At 47.7% G+C, this 18,034-nt stretch overlaps 2 protein-coding genes across 2 annotated transcripts in view; both read left to right on the plus strand.

The window, feature by feature from the left end:
* Nucleotides 1-319: 319 nt before the first annotated feature.
* On the plus strand, nucleotides 320-8,683 carry ncaph (non-SMC condensin I complex, subunit H). The gene is made up of 18 exons (XM_066714235.1): nucleotides 320-499; nucleotides 1,272-1,518; nucleotides 1,815-1,905; nucleotides 2,006-2,098; nucleotides 2,281-2,398; nucleotides 2,640-2,788; nucleotides 3,100-3,289; nucleotides 3,892-3,983; nucleotides 4,217-4,419; nucleotides 4,716-4,861; nucleotides 5,355-5,461; nucleotides 5,589-5,708; nucleotides 5,954-6,061; nucleotides 6,283-6,417; nucleotides 6,558-6,668; nucleotides 7,039-7,115; nucleotides 7,312-7,387; nucleotides 7,681-8,683. Exons 1-18 carry the CDS (start codon nucleotides 460-462, stop codon nucleotides 7,738-7,740), a joined length of 2,163 nt encoding a protein of 720 aa, XP_066570332.1. The 5' UTR covers nucleotides 320-459; the 3' UTR covers nucleotides 7,741-8,683.
* A 2,394-nt stretch (nucleotides 8,684-11,077) lies between these two features.
* Nucleotides 11,078-18,034, plus strand: part of vamp8 (vesicle-associated membrane protein 8 (endobrevin)) — a 7,105-nt gene continuing 148 nt past the window's right edge. Inside the window, exons 1-3 of the mRNA XM_066714236.1 lie at nucleotides 11,078-11,233; nucleotides 14,415-14,570; nucleotides 14,834-18,034. The exon at nucleotides 14,834-18,034 is cut by the window's right edge and continues 148 nt beyond it. Of these exons, the coding sequence (XP_066570333.1) occupies nucleotides 11,219-11,233; nucleotides 14,415-14,570; nucleotides 14,834-15,016 (354 nt within the window). The 5' untranslated portion in view covers nucleotides 11,078-11,218 and the 3' untranslated portion in view covers nucleotides 15,017-18,034. The remainder of the gene's footprint in view (nucleotides 11,234-14,414; nucleotides 14,571-14,833) is intronic.

The following is an 18,034-nucleotide window of genomic DNA, read 5'->3' on the forward strand; positions in this document are numbered from 1 at the left end:
TGGAGTGGAGGCCAGTAAAATTAATTAAACTTTTATTCCTCTTCATATTTTTGTGTCAAATCACTGGCTCGATGTATCTAAAAACCTTCAAGTGGCTTTTCACAGTTAGATGCAAATGTTTAAGGGAGGTCAGGCAAGTAACTTACTTTTTAAAATCTCTGCTAACAGTTTGTTATTAGAAAATATTTCACTGACAACACACAAAGTAATAAACTATACCGAGAACACTGCCATAACACAGTTCTCTGTCGGGGAACGCTGCGTGATGACGACACCAACGTGAGAGCGTCGCAACGTGCGCATGCGTAGAGCAATCGGCGCAAATTTTCAAAAACTCAGGCCGGGGCCAGGAAGCCGACATAAAAACAAAACCCAATCCACACTGCACTAGTAAGGCAGTTTTATCAATTAAAGTGCTGTTGTTTAATTAAAACAATAATCGTTTCAGCTTGGCTGTGCATGAGGTTTACCCCAGCAGAGGACAGCGGTTCAGATCCAGGTAAAACTGCCGCTATATTAGTATTGCGATGTTATGATCATGCAGTTTGACGAAAATGCGCAACACTCGTATCATTATATTAAACTAATATAATCAGTAAGAGCATAAGTTAAAAGTAACTTAAATTGGACATTATTGACGTCATTACGTTAACGTTTACATATTTAACTCACTTACACGCAAATACACTATTATAAACTTGTACAGTCGTGGTTAGAGGCAGCCATTAATTAACACACGGCGAGTGATGCTGTCCTGCTGTGTCTGTACAATCTCGTGTTTTGTTAATTAATCCATGTGTGGATTAATATTAATTAATATTACACTATTAATTACGTGCCTTCTATACTGGAAAGGCAGAGCTCGTTTTCATAAGTAATTCATGTGTTGGACTGAAACTTACGATTTGCACAGTAATAATGTCAGATTAATGCATTGTTGTGCGCCACATTATTAGTGCTAGTGTTTACTGTACCCTGTTGTTCATGTTTAAATGTGTCCAATTACCCATTTATACAGCTGGGTTTGTACTGGAGCAGTCTAGGTAAAGTACCCAGCAGTGTCCTTCACCTGGGATTGAGCCCTGACCGCTACTCCATACTCCATCCATGCCTATGTAATATGGCATTGCTTTGCTTCTGCAGAATAATGTACTTTGCGAGCTACTCTGTACCCATGTGACACTGCCACCCATCACATTCCCTGTGGGTGGGTGTGATTGATGAATGCCTAACAGTACTGTTCTCTCCTGTTGCTGCCCCGCTCTGCCCAGCCATGAGTGCCTCGTCCACCCCACTGTCTCGGAGGCAGTCCCACGTGCTGTCGGAGGGGGCGGTGGATGGCCATTTCCTCTCCCCCTCCACGCAGCGCAAACCGGTCCAGCTGAGCAGTGGACCCCTCCTCTCCAGCTGCCCAAGCAACGATGACGAGCAGGAGCGGCGCCAGAGGAGGCGCTCCAAGGTCATCAATCTGCACATGGGCAGCCTGGACAGCTCCCTGCAAGATTCGCCCGCCCGTAGGTGAGCCAGGGAGGTGGTGGGGGGGGGACTCTGACAGGGCTCAGTCATTAAAACAAAAGAAGATTGAGGGGCTGCCAATGCTGGTGGGTTGTGATGGGGCCAGATGCACATAAGCTAGGGGGGTGGAAAGAAGAAGTGAGATGCTCTGTAGGTTTTGGCTTAACGAAAGTTACCTTTTTGGGGGTTTTGTTTTTGTTCTAGTTCCATTGAGATTCTGAGCACCTTTCGCAGACACAAATTGGCCTTTGTTTCATGTGTGTGTGTGTGTGTGTGTGTGTGTGTGTTTGATCGTTCAGTGCTACAGGGACTCCAGCCCCATTGCCCAAGCTGTCCAATGCCCAGATCTGCGAGCATTACTCCACCTGCATCAAGCTGTCCACCGAGAACGTGAGCACTGACCTGCCGAGTCGCACCTGGACACTCGCTCCGCCATCTGTTAGAGGCACAGCGATTCATAACACTTTGTTTTGTCGATTGGCTTTGCTAGAAAATCACCATGAAGAACGCTTTCGGTCTGCATCTGATCGACTACATGGCAGATATCCTCAAACAGAAGGACTCCGAGCTCACTAACTTCAAGGTGGGGGGAATGCCTTTTTAATTTCCTTTTGTTTGGGAGTGGGGGTTGATTTGTACTTTCGTTTCCTCCTTGTTTTTAAAAGAGGAGAGGTGTTTCCATACAAATACTGGAAATGCACTTTTTCACTTTATTTAACTTATTTATTTAACAATCTTCCGTTCTCCTGTGTGTTTGATGCCCAGGTGGCAGCAGGCACCCTGGATGCCAGCACCAAGATCTACGCAGTCCGGATAGACGCCGTTCACACCGATGCCTACAGGGTTCTGGGAGGGCTGGGGTCTGATGCCAAGCCGGAGGAAGGTGAGCAAGAGCAAAGGAGGCAGGGAACAAATCAATCTTCACTGGCTCCTGGACGGCTCTGCTGGTAGCGCAGTTTGAGCCACACGGTCCACAGCTCCCCAAGGGGGTGAGGGGTTCAGGGGTTTCCCCAGCTTGCCACACTGCTGTGAACAAACGCACCTGAGCCCACCTGGAGTTGGCTTGGCAGGTGGCAAAAGACTTTCACCCTCAAACTGAAAGTGAATGTGTTGTGTATGAGAAGGTAGGGAGGCTGAAGCCGGAGAGGTGGACGGCGAGGACCCGGAAGCTGACAAGAAAGCAGTGAAGAAGAAGAAGAAGCCCTCCAACAAGAAGACCGTGGAGCAGAACCTCAGCAACATCAACAGCTCGGAGTCGGAGCGGAAGTGTGAGGTACGGGGGGGAAACTCCGGAGAAAATGGCATCAGAGGGAGACTAGGACTATAACGTGTGAGAATTGAAGCAATCCTTAGTACAAAGACAAAGACTCCTATTTATGGCTGTGTGTTGTGGTCTGGTATTGTGTTCTAGTTAAATGGCAAAATGTGACCCCAAAAAATACAAATGAAAAACTGAAGTAATGCGGACGCAGGCTGTGGAGACTGGCGGTTCAGTGTTGTGAGTTCTGCCATGGGGGGGTTTTTTGTGTGTTTGTTCCGCACCCCTCGCTGTGCTGTAATGGGCCTGTGTGTGTCTCTGCCCAGGTGGACCCCATGTTCCAGAAGCTGGCGTCCTCGTTCGACGAGACCAGCACGGCGGGGGTGTTCCTGCCCGTGCTCTTCAGCGAGGACTGCTACAGCGAGTTGCGCTTCCCCTCTGACGTCATCCTGCTGCGCTCCCAACCCCCCCCACAGCTGCCACCCCCGACCCTCGTCCCCGCTGCCCCCTTCACAGGTACAGACCCCCCGGCGCCCCTCGCGCAATCACGCTGCGGCCCCTCACCACACTCTCACACGGCCCCTACAGCCCAGTGTGTAATATTTGCATCATATAAAGAAGCGTTCATTCCCACCTGCAGGCAACAGACACTTATGCTGCTGCTGTTTGTTTTTGTTTTTGTTACTTCCCACGAGGAGGCACTGAGGCCAACTGCAGACACACAACACGGCACAATGTTTTCTTTCAATATTAAATGAATGAATTAATGAGGAACAAGTGAGTGCTCCAGGTTCTGTCGAGTGAGTTGATATTTAGCGTGAGGGGATGCTCTTGCAGCCTGTTAGTCATGGATGGATTCGATGTTTTGATTTGGGAGGGGGAGGGGGGAGGGACAAGTTTCCCGCTGAAAACATTTTAAGTTTATTTATAGAAAGCATGATGACGCAGGGGGTGTGAACTGCAGTGCTTTTTACAGCACCCACCAGGGGAGCGATGTCCGACTGTGCAATCTGCTGAAGAGAAACCTTTTAAACACACAATCCAAAGGCAGGAATGACATTTGAATTCGGTGCCGCGGTTGTAAGTGTGCGCTCAGTGCGTCTTGTCGTTTTCTGCAGCCGCCCTACAGCTGGTCCAGGAGAAAAAGTCCATCTGCCCGTCTCTGGAGAACTTCTCTTTCACCAAGTGGAGCAGTGAGGACCATGACCAGGTAGGACCCCAACTGCACCCATACAGGTCACAGGGGCTCTCTGTGGCGTACTCCACATCAGAGGGTACAAAAATAAAGTCCACAAATAAATAATGCTCTGACAGGGGCCCACATGGCAGACTGAAATACTGGCCCACCTGCAGGCAGATAAAGTGGATATACGACACATGAATGCTCCATCTGGACCAGCAATGTTTCGAGTTGTTCACCTGTCTTCCCCCTCTGCCCTGCAGAACGTGAGCAACATTCTGGAGAAGTTCAAGAGCAGCGAACATGTGTTCGACGTCAACGCCGAGCCAGAGGACGAGGGTGAGCCGCTGGGCTGCGGGGACGACTTCGACGCGGACGCCTGCGATGACGGGCCGGAGGAGGGGGAGGGCGGCAACGGGCAGCAGGAGCGCAGAGACGTCTGTGCCAGCAACAAAACTCCTGGACGGTAATGGGGGGATTCATATTTCATACACTGTACACTCGAGCACCTTTAATTGGTTAACAAAGCCTTCATTGGTTTAATTAGCTGCATGCAGTGCTGCACACTGGCACATGCTTCTTAACACTTCAACTTCGGATCAGATTGGATCTTAATAGTTGACGTTTCTCCTCTTCTCTCTATGCTCCACTGTATAAGTCATGCATTCGTTGTGTTGTGTCGTGGTGTTCTGCTTCAATTTGCTGGAACGCTGCACAATGTCTGACCTCCGCACTGCGTGTCTCGCTGCTCTGCCTGCACAGGGACGTGATCGCCATCGGGGACTGGGACGTCGGGACCATGTGCCTGCAGCTGTCCTCCAAGCCGGGAGAGTACTCCTACTTCAGCCCCAGGACCATGTCTCTGTGGGCCGGCCCAGGCCACTGGCGTTTCAAACCCCGACACAAGCGTGAGCTTCATTTACAATCTCTCTGGTTTCTCTCTCTGCCTTACATTTTCCTATTAATTTCCCCTTTGCCAGACAGACCACAAACAGTGCAATGGTACACAGAGGGTGGGGCGGGAGGCTGGAAACTAACACCGTGTGGGAAGAGACCGGTGTAACCAGTCACCCCAGTCTCTTAATGCTGCACAGGTCCAGTCCCAGAGGCCCACAGATTTGACAGCCTTTGAAGACACTCAAGCTCTTGCTCACCTCACTTGGCTAAATTATTAGCGGGGTCAACTGAGCACCATCCCCTCGGCGTCAGTGTGCTGGCTCTGTGACCTGTGCCTGGAGGTGTGCATCGCTGGGCTTGGGATATAAATGCTCACGGGCCCCTCTCCTGTCTAATCCCGCAGTCAGCAGCCTCCCAGGGCAAGCACAGACTCTTTACCACCAACTCAATATAAGAAATAAAGCGTCCTTGTACTGAAAGTCTCCCCTCTGTGTTTGGGTTCAGTGGACCACATGCCCGACAAGGATGCCAAGAAGAGGAAGCCCAAGAAGACATTCGAGCTCAACTTTGATGACGACATCAACTTCGAGGTCTACTTCCGGACTACCAGGGTACCTTACCGCCTTCGGCCCGTCCTCCTCGCTCTTCTTCCTGCCTCAGTGTGTTTGGTGCCTCTTCTCTTCATCCTTCGCTCCTCTCCCCCAGTCCCTGACTCCTCTCTGCTGCTTGTTCTTCCAGGCGGCTACAACCAACAGCAAGTCTGCTCTGGACACAACGAACAAGAAGACAGTTCTGCCCAATGACTTTCACTACGAGCCGGAGCTGCTGAGTCAGCTGAGCAGCAAACCTTCAAATACAGTGAGTGTGTCGGCGACTCGTGCCAATTATCACTGTGTGATGATAATAATATTGTATGCATAGTATGTTTTAAGTTTAACATTTTTAAATTGGGCGACACTTCATTGTAAACCCTTTAGATTGTGTTTTATTTCTTATTTATTTAATATTTGAGTCTTAACTCTAGACCAGGTAGTCTCAGCTCATGGAGACTTTTGTTAGAGCTGTGTTCTCAAATCTGTTCCTGTTTTTCTCCCGCCACGCAGCTGTCCAGGCTGTCACAGAAGCCCGTTTCGGGGGAGAGTGCGGAAGGGGTGGGGGATTACGATTACAACAACCCCAATGACACGTCCAACTTCTGCCCTGGCGTTGAGGTCAGTCTGTCCGGAAATGTACCATATTAAACAAATACATACATAAATCCTGAGAAGGTGGATTACGGTGAGAGAGTTGGAGGAATGCCGGTCTTCTTTCAGCAGAACGTTTTCCTAATTTTCTTTTGCCTGATTATTCCATTCACACCACTTCAGTGTGAATTGCTGTGTGTCGGCTTCAGCATGATGCTGCCAGACTCAGCTGTGGTCTGTCCCCGCAGGCAGAGGACAGCGATGAGGAGCTGGGTGGCTTCTCCGGGCCGGAAGGAGCGTTTGAGACTGGCTTCCCAGCCGAGTCCAACGGACTGGACATCACCACCTACGGAGAGGGCAACCTGGTGGCCGAGCCGCACAAGGTCAGAAGACAGGGCCCTGCTGACCTCACCGCACAAACTGACTGCAGACCGCTTTCACCGAGAGGAAGGAACGATGAGCTAATGGCAATTTCTCTCTCTATCTCTCTCTCTCTCTCTCCTCTTCCCCCCCCCGACACCAGGTGAATAAGATTGAGATCAACTATGCTAAGACGGCCAAGAAGATGGACATGAAGCGACTGAAGACGAGCATGTGGGGGCTGCTGACGGACTGCCAGGACACGCAGGCCGAGGTCAGGGCTCACGTTGCACTCTGTGGACGTTACCGTTTGTTTTTCTCTATACTGGTGATGGGACGCTGGGGTAGAACCGGCATAGTTGCTCCTTTGGCGGAGAGACGCACATTGCGTGGGGGCAAATGACAGTGACAAAAGCCCAAGGACAATCTGCAGCCACATTTGAAGAATTAATCCTCCCAAGAGCACAGAAACAGACCACAGTCTGTCTGCTTTACAGATAAACACAGTTTAGTTTCTTCCCCTCATGTCTGTAATTGCACCTTTTTTCTTTTTATAACCAGCTACTCTTATCCAATAACTTGTAAGGTTTTCCTGCTTCAGGGCTGTGCCGTAACAGCTTGCTTCATGTCTGTATCTCGAGCAGGTGAAAGAAAGCGACGATGCATCAGAAGTGAATGGGGAGAAAGCTTTCAGCCAGACCACCAAGAGTCTTCTCCAGAGGTAACCACATAATCAGACCAGTGGGGAGGGCTGGATGACCTCATCCTCGGAGCACTAGAGCAGGGCCAAGAACCCACAGTTTTATGCAGACTACACAAACTAAACTTTAATGTTGGTAGTGACTGTGAACTGGAAATAGAAGATTAGATTTGACACCCTCTCCCTTTCTCTTTCTGTTTCTCTCCCTCTCTCTCAGGCTGCCCTCCACCATGGCCCAGAACCTCTCGGTGCCCCTGGCCTTCGTTGCTCTGCTCCATTTAGCCAATGAAAAGGTGAGAATAACTGTATACTCTCATACACACGCTAAATGCAAATCTACATGCTGTACCTTCACAAGAATTTGGTTTGGGCACTTTATTTTTTTTATAGTTTTTTGCTCGTTTGCTTTGGCTTTAAGAGAGATTTGTTGCAAATGTTCCAATATCCAGAGCTATGGATTAACCGCAGTGTGCGCGCACCTCCTCCATGTGAACGCATCTCAGTGTAGGAGAGTGTGTGTGACTGACCCTCGCTCTGATGTCGAGCCCCTCAGCCCCACAGCCTGACCTCCCCTTTTTCCCCACAGAACCTGGAGCTCTGCAAGCTGGAGGACATGTCTGACATCATCATCAGACAAGGCCGCTGACGGGAGCGGCGCAGGGGAGTTCGCCTTTAGATTACTTTTTTATATAGATCACTATTTTTTTATGTTTCTTAAATATTTTTTAAGCTTTTAAAATGACCATGAAGAAATCAACCATAACGATCTCCTGCCAGTAAACAGATGTATTGAAAAGAGACAGCGCTGCTCTCGTTGCTTCCTAACACTCCTCTTCACAGTGTGAATAAATATGAATTTACAGATGTTAAACTTTCAATCTGGTTGTCTGCAACTGAAGATAAGTCCTTCAAACAGTGGCACCAGTGGTTTCAATTTATACCCAAATTCGTCTCACACGAGCGTGTTGGAGCTTCTTGCGGGGGCCTGTCAACTGGAAGCCAGCGCATCCGAACGGCCCGTTTCCTTGACCTTTCTCTTCAGGAGGCAGGGGCAGAACACATGTGGTTTTGTAAGAATGCCAGCTGTTCTTAACCGTAAAAATCTGGCAGCTTGTCTAACACCTAAATAAAATAAGAAAACATCTTTTGGTAGGAGAAACATTCAGGTTTTTTTTTTAAATCTTTTTTTAATCTCTGAATGCGTCCCGTATTACGCTGTACGTGTCCAAAACTGCCTCTGTGTACATACGTCCTCGTGGGAAGCCCTGTGGTGTCTGTGTGTGTGTTGGTCACTGCCCATCTCTTTCATGTTGCCTTTAAAGACTCAGCCATCTGTTCTCCTGTATCCTGTTCTTCTGTGTGGAAATCAATACCATCTCTCACTCTGCTGCGTCTGTCTGAGAAGAGTCTCGTTTTCAAATTAATCTTGCGTATTTAAACAAAAACACCTTGCTGTACAGCTTCTGTGTGTACGTTTTTTCCCTGAACATTTTTTGTATTTAGATGTTTAGTTCAGTTTTTCTGATGCTTATTTTATGTAAAACATGTAAATAGTAAAACAAATAAAAAAAGTGTCCTTTTCCCTTTCAGGTGTGGTTTTCTACCTTGAATATATCCCCCCCCCTCCCCCTTTCATATTCATCATTATTCTGTCACAGGTTTTAAACTGCCCGGGTATTGAGCTGCTCTTTCTACAGGGATGGCACTCGACTGCAGGTGGCTGAGCCCGGGGGGTACTGAAGGCTTAGGCTTATGCCCCCCGACTGCCAGACCCGATGTAATGGCTTTAATTCCCTAAACCGATGGCTGCTGCTCTGAGGGGTGACCCCATGCTGCATTCCCCCACCGGCACAAGGCTTTTCCCTCCCAGAGTCGCAGGGTTTCTTTCTCGCTCTGCCCAAGCTTTTTAATTAAATGACTTCAAAAGTGATTGAGCGCATTATGAGGACCATTGGGGTTTAATAATGTGAGTCGGAACCAACCAAACGAGAGAGAAACGGCAGAGGCATAATGGAAGATGTGGGGCTGAAAAACGGCACTCCGAATGTCCTGAGAGAAGAGAACCGCAGTGCTGAAGAACCTCCCCGCGTAATTATCTCTTAATAGGCTTAACATTTCACTCTTCGGCAGCGGAGAAAGGCACCTACAACAGGCCCCGAGATCTCACAATGTCAGAAACAAACAAAAACATGAACAATGCCCTCCGCCATTTTGATCGGACGGCATTCTTTCTTGAGTGAGACAAGACGGTGAGAGAGAGGTGGCACCGCATCACAAACTGCACTGTCACGCCCGCTCAGCAGGCCCTCGGGCCAGGGTTACGTTTCACCTGTCGCAGTGGAAGAAGCGAGGCCTGATAACAAGGAGCTGAGAAGCCCGGTCTGTGTGATTGGTGTGAAACTTTATCCCATCAGGCACATCTACACTTCCCTCTGTTCTGAGTTGGCCAGCAAGGATGATTTACTGTATATGACAATGACACTTAATTGTGTGCAGTAAAGCAGTTTAGCTTAAATGCCAGCATAGCCGCGTCTGTGGAGTGGTCTAACCTGTTTGAGCAGGGTGTTGTGCAGGTGTGCAGTCTGCGTAGCAGTGAGGGCTGCGAGATGCTCATACTGCTGCCCTGAGAGGACTGGGCCCAGAGCAAAACAAAAACAGCCCGCCTGCGTTTGGCATGTCAAAAACAGCAGCACTGCGTCAGAGGCACGACATGTTTTTGTCTGTCTTGTCCCAAATGTGGAAGTGGAAGCAGAGATGCACAGAAACATGGGTTGGCTTTGGAAGAGCCCGAGCTGGTGTGGGAGCCTCGAGTCCAGCAAAAAAAAAAAAAAAATCCCAGAAAGCCGGATTCATTTTTTTACAATTGCAACACACAGCCTCCAAATGTGGGATGCGTTGAGACAGGGTGTTGCTCAGTCTGGGCTCAGAGGCAGTCAGTTGCTGGGTGTGTTAATTAATCACAGATACACGGTTACCATGTGCAGCGACATCTCACGAAAAAGCGCCTCGCTAATTCACGCGTGAACGGAGGCATCCTTCACCAGCGACGCCTCCACCACAGCCGCCCTGCCCTCGCCGTCATATCTTAGACCTGCACGGCTCTGAAAGTCATGCTTTGCATATCCTGTAAACAGCTATGGCCATTGTGTGTGAGTGTGTGTGTGTGTACAGATATGTGAGGCGTTGCTATGCTGCTAATATCACACCACACAGAGAGCTGTCAAGACTGTTAATGGCATCCAGTATATTTTGAGCAGTGGAAGAGACTTTATTTTATTTGTTTTAAATTAAGAAACAAATGCTGCACATTTAATTTTGCTCTAACAGAAAGTCTGATTAGAAAGCATGTTCTGTCTGGTCTACTGCTGCTGCTATAGATACAAACCCAAGTGCTCTACTTTCACATACCCATATTGGTTACAACATGTATTTTGGGTAAAGTGGCTGGTACGTAGGGTCCAGCTCTGGGTTTGTGTGTATTTGTGAGTGTGTGAGTTTCTATGAGATTGTGTGTATGTGAGTGTTTACAAAGTGGAAACTGCGATCGCTACTCTGCAACAGCACTCTGAGGTCAAAGCATGCCACCCAAAGAAATACTATGTACCTGTATTCGTATCCAGCTGCCACAATGTTAAATATCCTGTTCTACCAGGCCAGGCCTTATCCGGGGGAAAATCAGAGCAAATGCAGACGAGACGAGAGAAGCCTCTCCATCCCTAAGCCTGCCTTCTGAAATTTACTACTTTCTGTGTGATATTTTTTCACAACAACAACAATCAGAGAGATGGAGAGCCACAGACAAGATCAAACAAAATAAGATTTTAAAAGGACAAGAAACAAAGAGGGACGAGAGAGAGGGAAGTAAATAAACAGTACGCAGAGGGGAATTCGAGCGCCTCACTGCAGTCTCACCTGGCGCACAGGTAAGCCTGGCCACGCCCTCGCCGATGACGTCACTAGAGGAAGCAGGAAGGAGAGACGGCGCGCAGGAATTCAGCACGACAGCAACCAGGAAGTGAGCCAGAGTCACGACATCGGCGGCTCAGACGCCCTGCCAGCCCGGGACTCCAGTTTGATCTGTTGCTTAGTTTGTTCCTCGGGCCGCCAGTTATTTGGGTTTCGTCATGGCAAACAACATGGTGAGTACCAGAGGCCCAGCTACGCCGCGGTGCAGTGGCTGTGTTTGGTTGTTATTTTCTGGAGTCTGGGAAGTTGCGAGGCAGGTTGACTTGTTGTCCCCTCCCTCCCAGTAAGTTTATCCGACTGCTCTTTGGGGGGGTGGGGGGGTGTTGTTTATGTTTTAATGACAGTAAAGTTAAAACTAACATAGCAAGTGGAGTAGAGAAGTAGATCCTAAGAAGATCGCTGTTGCATCAATCCCCAGGGAAGGAGGGGGGACGGGTCTTTAAAAGCAGAAAGTTTAAAATGGTTGCGCACGGAAGGACGCAGCTCCGCAATTGACTGCAGCGCTGCCAGCTGCGCTGGGACACTGATTCGTGTAGGGCAGATTTGCGCAGCTCTGCGAGGCTCCACCAATGGGATCACTGGGATGGTGCAGATCTGCGCAGAACTGCGGAGAACTGCGCTACAAGAACGCGAGCACTGTGACTTCTCGACAATGTTACAGTTATTGTAAGTGTCAAGTCCCGGATACATGTGTCCCCCTATATTGTACCCACCGGCTGGTCAAGCACATACATAGGATTGTTTTTTTATGTTTGAATGACGCACACATTTTTTAAAAATGGCATTTAAAATGTAGTATTCGCATATGGCAGTTTAAATGCATTAAACAATGCATATAATGGACCCACGTTATTGGTTCCTATGTTTAAGCGGTTGCATTGGCTGTCTTCTGCTTTTTTTATCCGATTGATCCGTTTGTGGTTTCCTGTTGAGACATACTTTTCCTGTCGCCTCATCAAAAAGCAGCAACTCGGGCATCCCAACCTGTCAGCCACTGCGAGACATGCCGGACTCATTTAGTTCACAGTATGTTGAATACTGTATAAAACCAAAGCAAACTAAATAAAATTGATCATTAAGACTCATAGCCACGTCTAGGATATAAAACCTGACACTCAGAGCTGCTGTTATTCCTTCATCCGTCTGTATCTCCAAAAGTTTGACATTAGGCTCTGAATGCTGGTTTGTAACTTGTTGATGGTGGTTTACTTTTTGTTCCGTCACACTGCTGTAGTACGAAATGAAACTTTCGCATTGACTTGGACAAAGGCTTCTGCCAAATAAAGAAGTCCTAATGATCACATCGAAACCGTGGAAATGCAATGGCTTTTCTTGCGTAAACGAAGTCCAATTAGCTTCCCTTTTGGAGTCTACGGTCTAAGGAACCGGGCAAATACAGGCAGTTAATCAACTTTCATTAACATGCAATCCATTCTCAAAATTGTTAGGCAAACCTCAGAAGAATTACACTTACACTAACACATTACACAATACATTGTTAGTTCTGCCACAGTCTCCATTTTTCATCATTGTTATTCGTGCTGCTTTTGAAACCAACATTGATTGGTCTGGAGATGGGCTGCAGCTTTTGCACAGCTGTTGAACCCCTGCGTGCAAATAGTACCATAATTGAGAGAGCAGCGCTTTTTATACATTATATCTCAATTAATACTTCAAAAAAGACCAACAAACAAAACAAAAAGAGCTTTCTCTCTGTACAACATGAGAACTGGCATGCACATGTCGAGTGGTTTGACTGATCAGGTGTTTCTGGTTTACGGTCCTAAATCTTGATTTGTGTGAGTGTATGCATGCATGCGTGTGTGTGTTGGGGGGGTGATTTACACTGTACTTCACCCTGCTGTGGCTAAAGCTTAGCCCTGCATTATCCCCACACTGCAGTCGCAGCCAGCGCTAATCTGATTTTAATGCAACTTGCAGTTCGGGTTTTGGTTTTGTTTCATGTGCAGTTCTGAGTTTGTGCAGCTTGTCTGTATGAGTCTGCGGTGCTTGTGTATCTGATCACCCTGAGCAGAAGCCGTTTCCTCTCAAACAGGGATGTGTTACTGGGAGCTCCTGGTGAAATGGAGCTGGCAGCCCGTGTGTTGGCAGTGAGAAGGCCAGTGTCCACAGTTGACCTGGACTGGGGTAGGGGTGTGTAAGTGTGAGGCCGTGGTAGAGTTTGTGAAGGTGTCCATGTCGGTGTCACCCCTGCCTGCCTGCCTGTGTGGCAGAGCCGGTCGGATCCTGCCAGTCGCTGGTGGCAGCAGCAGGAGTCCCAGTCACCAGGATACATCTGTGTTTTTGTCTCACCGTGCCCCCATGGCGACAGCTGTGGTGCTCCACCCTCTCACTGACTCCTCTCCACACAGCGGCTCTTAAAGACACAGAGCCTCAGGGTCAGGCTATGCTCTCACACTGCTCTGCCTCAGCCATCCTCTGTGCTGTCCTTTATTTGCTCAAATCATTTTATTGTTGTTAATATTGAATATATTTTCAGTCAAATGTGTCAGTTAAGCAGTTAATTAACTTAAGTAATTAAGTAACCAACGAAAGTGACCTGAAGAACCAGCAGCTTTTAAAAGAAGTGTCCTCATGTCCCGGTACAGTCCCCAATAATCACACCCCGAGCACTGCAGGGAAGCATCCGTCCGTTCTCTCACCAACATAACCACATCACTGCGATTATTGGACAGTGTTTTTGGGGGGGTTACTGAGGATCCTAGCCCCGCTGAGGGTTGATTCCCTCCTCCCATAAAACATTACAGACTGACATCTCGACAATAGGAGCAAGAGGCCAGGTTTTGCAGAGGGTTTTTTTGCAGAGCTTTGAAATGTTGACAAATCAACTAATGGAGCAGTTGTTTTCCCACTTTTGCATTGTCCTCTTGCTTCACACCAATTAAAAACTGGAAGTGCAGTTTGACGTTTTTTCGATGAAGAATTCATTCATTTGCAGGTTTTTTCTGGGGGTTCCAGTCACACTTCTGGCAGCACAGCTTGCGTCCATCGCAGAAGCAGCACGGCTCGCTTTGTGGTTGATTTGCTCTCTACTCTATATTAAAAAATGTGCCGTGACTTTTCACAGCTTAATCTGTTAAGATCTGCAGTTCTCTTCTGTAAAACCCTCCCAGGAAACTGTCAGTCCGGGTTTGAACTGCATTATGCATTATGAGATAATGGACACTTACTCTACAGAATCAATTCCACAGTCAACACACACACACTCTACTTCACTTTGGGTTCCCACAGTGTCTGAACCCATGTTTCACTCAACTGGTCACAATGACCATGTTTGCATGAGTGCATATCATTATTATTACTGGACCACCCCTCTGCACTCTTCCCCTTCAGGAGCAGGGTGCAGTGGTCAGCGAGTCGAAGGTGAAGTCCCTGCAGAGCGAGGTGGACGGGGTGAAGGACATCATGACCAAGAACGTGGAGCGCATACTGGAGAGGGGCGAGCGGCTGGACGAGCTGATGGGCAAGACTGAGGACTTGCAAGCTGGAGTGAGTCTCCCTACATCTATCCCTCCTCCTCCTCCTCCTCACTCGCACTCATTCCTCCTCCCAATCTTCTCGCTCTTTCACTCGGTGTGCTTTTACTCTGACTCTGAGGAACTCTTCCTCACTCACTTTCCTCCTCCTCCATCTCTTGTTCACTTTATCTTTACTCCTCCTCTCCCTCTCTCTGTTCACTCACCCCCTCACTAATTTTATCTCCCTCCCCTCTTTCTCCCGACCTCACTAATTCTCTCTCTCTCTCTCTCTAGGCCCAGAACTTCAAGCACACCTCGACGAAGGTGGCTCGCTCGTACTGGTGGAAGAATGTGAAGATGATCGCGATCATCGTCATCGTGGTCATCATCATTATCCTCATCATCATTCTGCTGGCCACGGGGGTCATCCCCACCTCCTCAACCCCCCCGCAGCCACAACCCACTCCCAAGCCCTGACGACCCCCACTCTGCCCTCTGCTGGGGAGCTTGTACAGTCTGGGGGTTGGAGGGAGGGGAAGGGGAAGAGGGAGGGGAAGGGAAGGTTTTCAAGTTCCTTTGTCTGTCTGTCTGTCGTCTGTCTGTTCATTGGTGTTATTTCTAAGGTGGGGAAAGCAGGTCAGAACCATTTGGAAGTATGATATAGAAATGTATAGAGAAAATACGGTCACTTTAAAAGCTGTTACATTTTTAAAATACGCCCCTTCCCTCGCACTAGGGGTCCCCTGTAGATGCTGCCTCCCCATCCCTCTCCCTCAGACCAGTCCCTGCCTGTCTGAGTCGCCTGTCCACCAGTGAACTCCTGAGCTCTCGCTGTGGTACACCAGTACACAGCCCCCATTCTGCAGTGCAAGAATCAAAACAGTTACTTTTTCCTAAACTTTTTAAAAATGTCTTAATGTCTGTCTGTGTAATATGTCCCTTATTTATCAACCTGTGTATAAATAGATCTGTATACGAGTGTGTGTATTTATCACACAATCGCCCCCACTTTCTAAGTAACCCAACCTGTAAGTACATCTTGTTTTTTCTTAATAGTGAAGTAATTCACATCTCGTACTGCAGCGAAGGCACAATCGTCGTTAAAAAATGAAAATAGTTGATTTTCTTTCCATAAGACGATTAACAGAAACTGCTTTCCTCATCTTCACCAGGATGCCCCAGGTTAGGTTAGGTGTATCGTGCAGGACCCATCCACTCCCAGCATCCTTTGCTGAAGCAGTGTTTCAGACGGCTGCGGTCAGAGCTACAGCCCATGTGCCCCTCGCTCTGCCCCCCGCTCTGCCCCCACAGCTGCTCACACGCATAGAGACCACACGACTCATTCCTGGTTAAGGAGGGGCTGTTAATTAATTCTGTCAGATACATATATATATAGTTTATTTTTTAAATTAACCAAAACCCTCCAGCACTCTTCAAATGTAGGAGTTTTTTTTATATATATATATATATATATATATATATAATGTCTTCCCGGGGATGATTTAATCCCCATTAGACACAGGGAAGGGGTTTGTATTTGTTCGGTTACAATTTAAGTGAAGAGTTAGTGTGATTAATTAATATAAGGGAGAGTAATAGATGAGATCTGGAAGCTCTCTGTGGTCTTTCCAGATCTGGGTTTGAAGAATGGAGATCAGGGGGGATGATCTAGTCCACTTTAGCAGCACCGCATGCCCAGCTCACCACAGGTTCCGGCCCCTGTGACATCACTTGAGCAGATGTACATTAGCTGTACATATATCAATATAAATACATTTGGGTCTTAATAAAAAAAAAAAAAAAAAAAGCTTAAATGCTGTATCTGGCCCTGTTCCGTAGCTCGGGGGGGGTGCTGCCCTGGTCCTGGAGGCCACGCGTTGCTGTGGTGGTGGTGTTGTGCCCCAGTTCTGAAGGAGTGAACCACTTCTCCTGTTTTAAGACTATACTGGTTCACTGTTTACAACTACAACACCCCTGAAGGACTTGGCACTTAGAGCCAGAGCTGCAGCCCCTGCGGGAGCGGTTTGAACCTTGGATGTGGTGGCCATTCAGAAGGGTCACCCGTTTTCTTCCCTGCTAATTATTGCCCAGGTTTCAGACTCCAGAAGTCTTACGAAGTTGAGGAAATAGGCTTTTTCCAGCACACAGAAAATACACAGAAGGAAACCTAATGCAAAACACTGAGGATGTGGAAGCAGCAGAGACGCAGAGTAACATGACTGCTGGCATAGCTGTCTGAGCACAATGATAATTGCTCCACAGCTGGCTGAGCAACCTGCATCCAGCAGAGACGCCATCTTTCGGTGCTCCACAGATACATATCAATCAGTACACAAGTATGAAGGTACTGACTGAATGGAAACAACAGCAGAGCTGCAGGCCATTCAGCTACTCGCCCTGTGCACTGAGGCCTCCGATACCTCAGGCAGGCAGCTGATCTGGGGCAGTGCAACGACTCGCCCCAGTCTTGACGCAAAGATGGTTGGTTATTTATAAAGACCTGCAAAGCTGTGCACCCCCCCAAGAGACAGTACCTCTTCTCCTCCTCTGTGGCCGTGAGGGCAGTACTTGACTGTACTCGTACCCGCGCTGCCGACTCCACTGTGAATGAGCTGGGCGTCTGTGATAAAATATTATCACCAATAAACGTACAGGGGCCAGAGTCCCGGTGTCTGTGTATATCATTAAATACTTTAACAACTAGAGAGAGGGATGTTGGGCCAGTGTATTTATTATTCCTTAAAGATAAAAGATAGGGAAAAATATACATGCATGTCTGATAAAACAAGTGTCTTTACTTTGACTGATTTTTTTTTTTTTTTTTTTTAACTTGTTTTTATTGTATTTTACCATTTTTGCTGTCATGTTGAATATGGGGGATCGGTGCACCCCACTAGTGCTAGAGTTACACCAGTGCAGATGACAGGGGTCAAAGGTCACACCCTCTGCATAAGATCGTTGGGTTTTGTGTTTTTGTTGCGAACACAGGAAGCTAAGGTGTCCTCATGGTTTTGGGAATATTCTATTGGACTGTCACGCTCCATTTCCAAAATACACAATGTTGTTGCCATCACAGATAAAGAAAAGGAGTTGACTTACTGTGACATCAGCTGACTCGTATCGTGCAAGGAGATGCCATGTATTCTAAATGATTGCCTTACTCATGCAAAATGTAATATTTAAATAACTACTTTTATCTTTGAAGCTTCATTATAGTTCATCTTCTAAATGTTTACGGTTGTTTGCATCGTTAGTGATCTTACTGGTTTAATATTAATGAACTAATGTCTCTCAGTAAACAGCTGGTGCAATAGCCTCGGTGCAGTTGTCTGGAGTAGTTTATAACTGCCCTAAGCAGGCCTGCCAGTACCTAACATTCACCACCAGAGCGCAGCAGCACACAGAACACTGGCTGCATTGTAAAGATCATTGTGTTAACAGCTGAGCAGTTCCCTGCCTTGAAGCTGATGAAGGAAAAGCCTCTTATTACATGAA

Source organism: Amia ocellicauda, chromosome 9, assembly GCF_036373705.1.
Source record: "Amia ocellicauda isolate fAmiCal2 chromosome 9, fAmiCal2.hap1, whole genome shotgun sequence".
NCBI lineage: Eukaryota > Metazoa > Chordata > Actinopteri > Amiiformes > Amiidae > Amia > Amia ocellicauda.

Bases quoted from the DNA above. Each gene is read 5' to 3' on its own strand.
- ncaph (XM_066714235.1), top strand. From the start codon at position 460: ATGAGGTTTACCCCAGCAGAGGACAGCGGTTCAGATCCAG. The intron at 6,669-7,038 runs GTCAGGGCTCAC...TATCTCGAGCAG, and splicing joins GCCAGGACACGCAGGCCGAG to GTGAAAGAAAGCGACGATGC. The intron at 7,116-7,311 runs GTAACCACATAA...CCTCTCTCTCAG, and splicing joins ACCAAGAGTCTTCTCCAGAG to GCTGCCCTCCACCATGGCCC.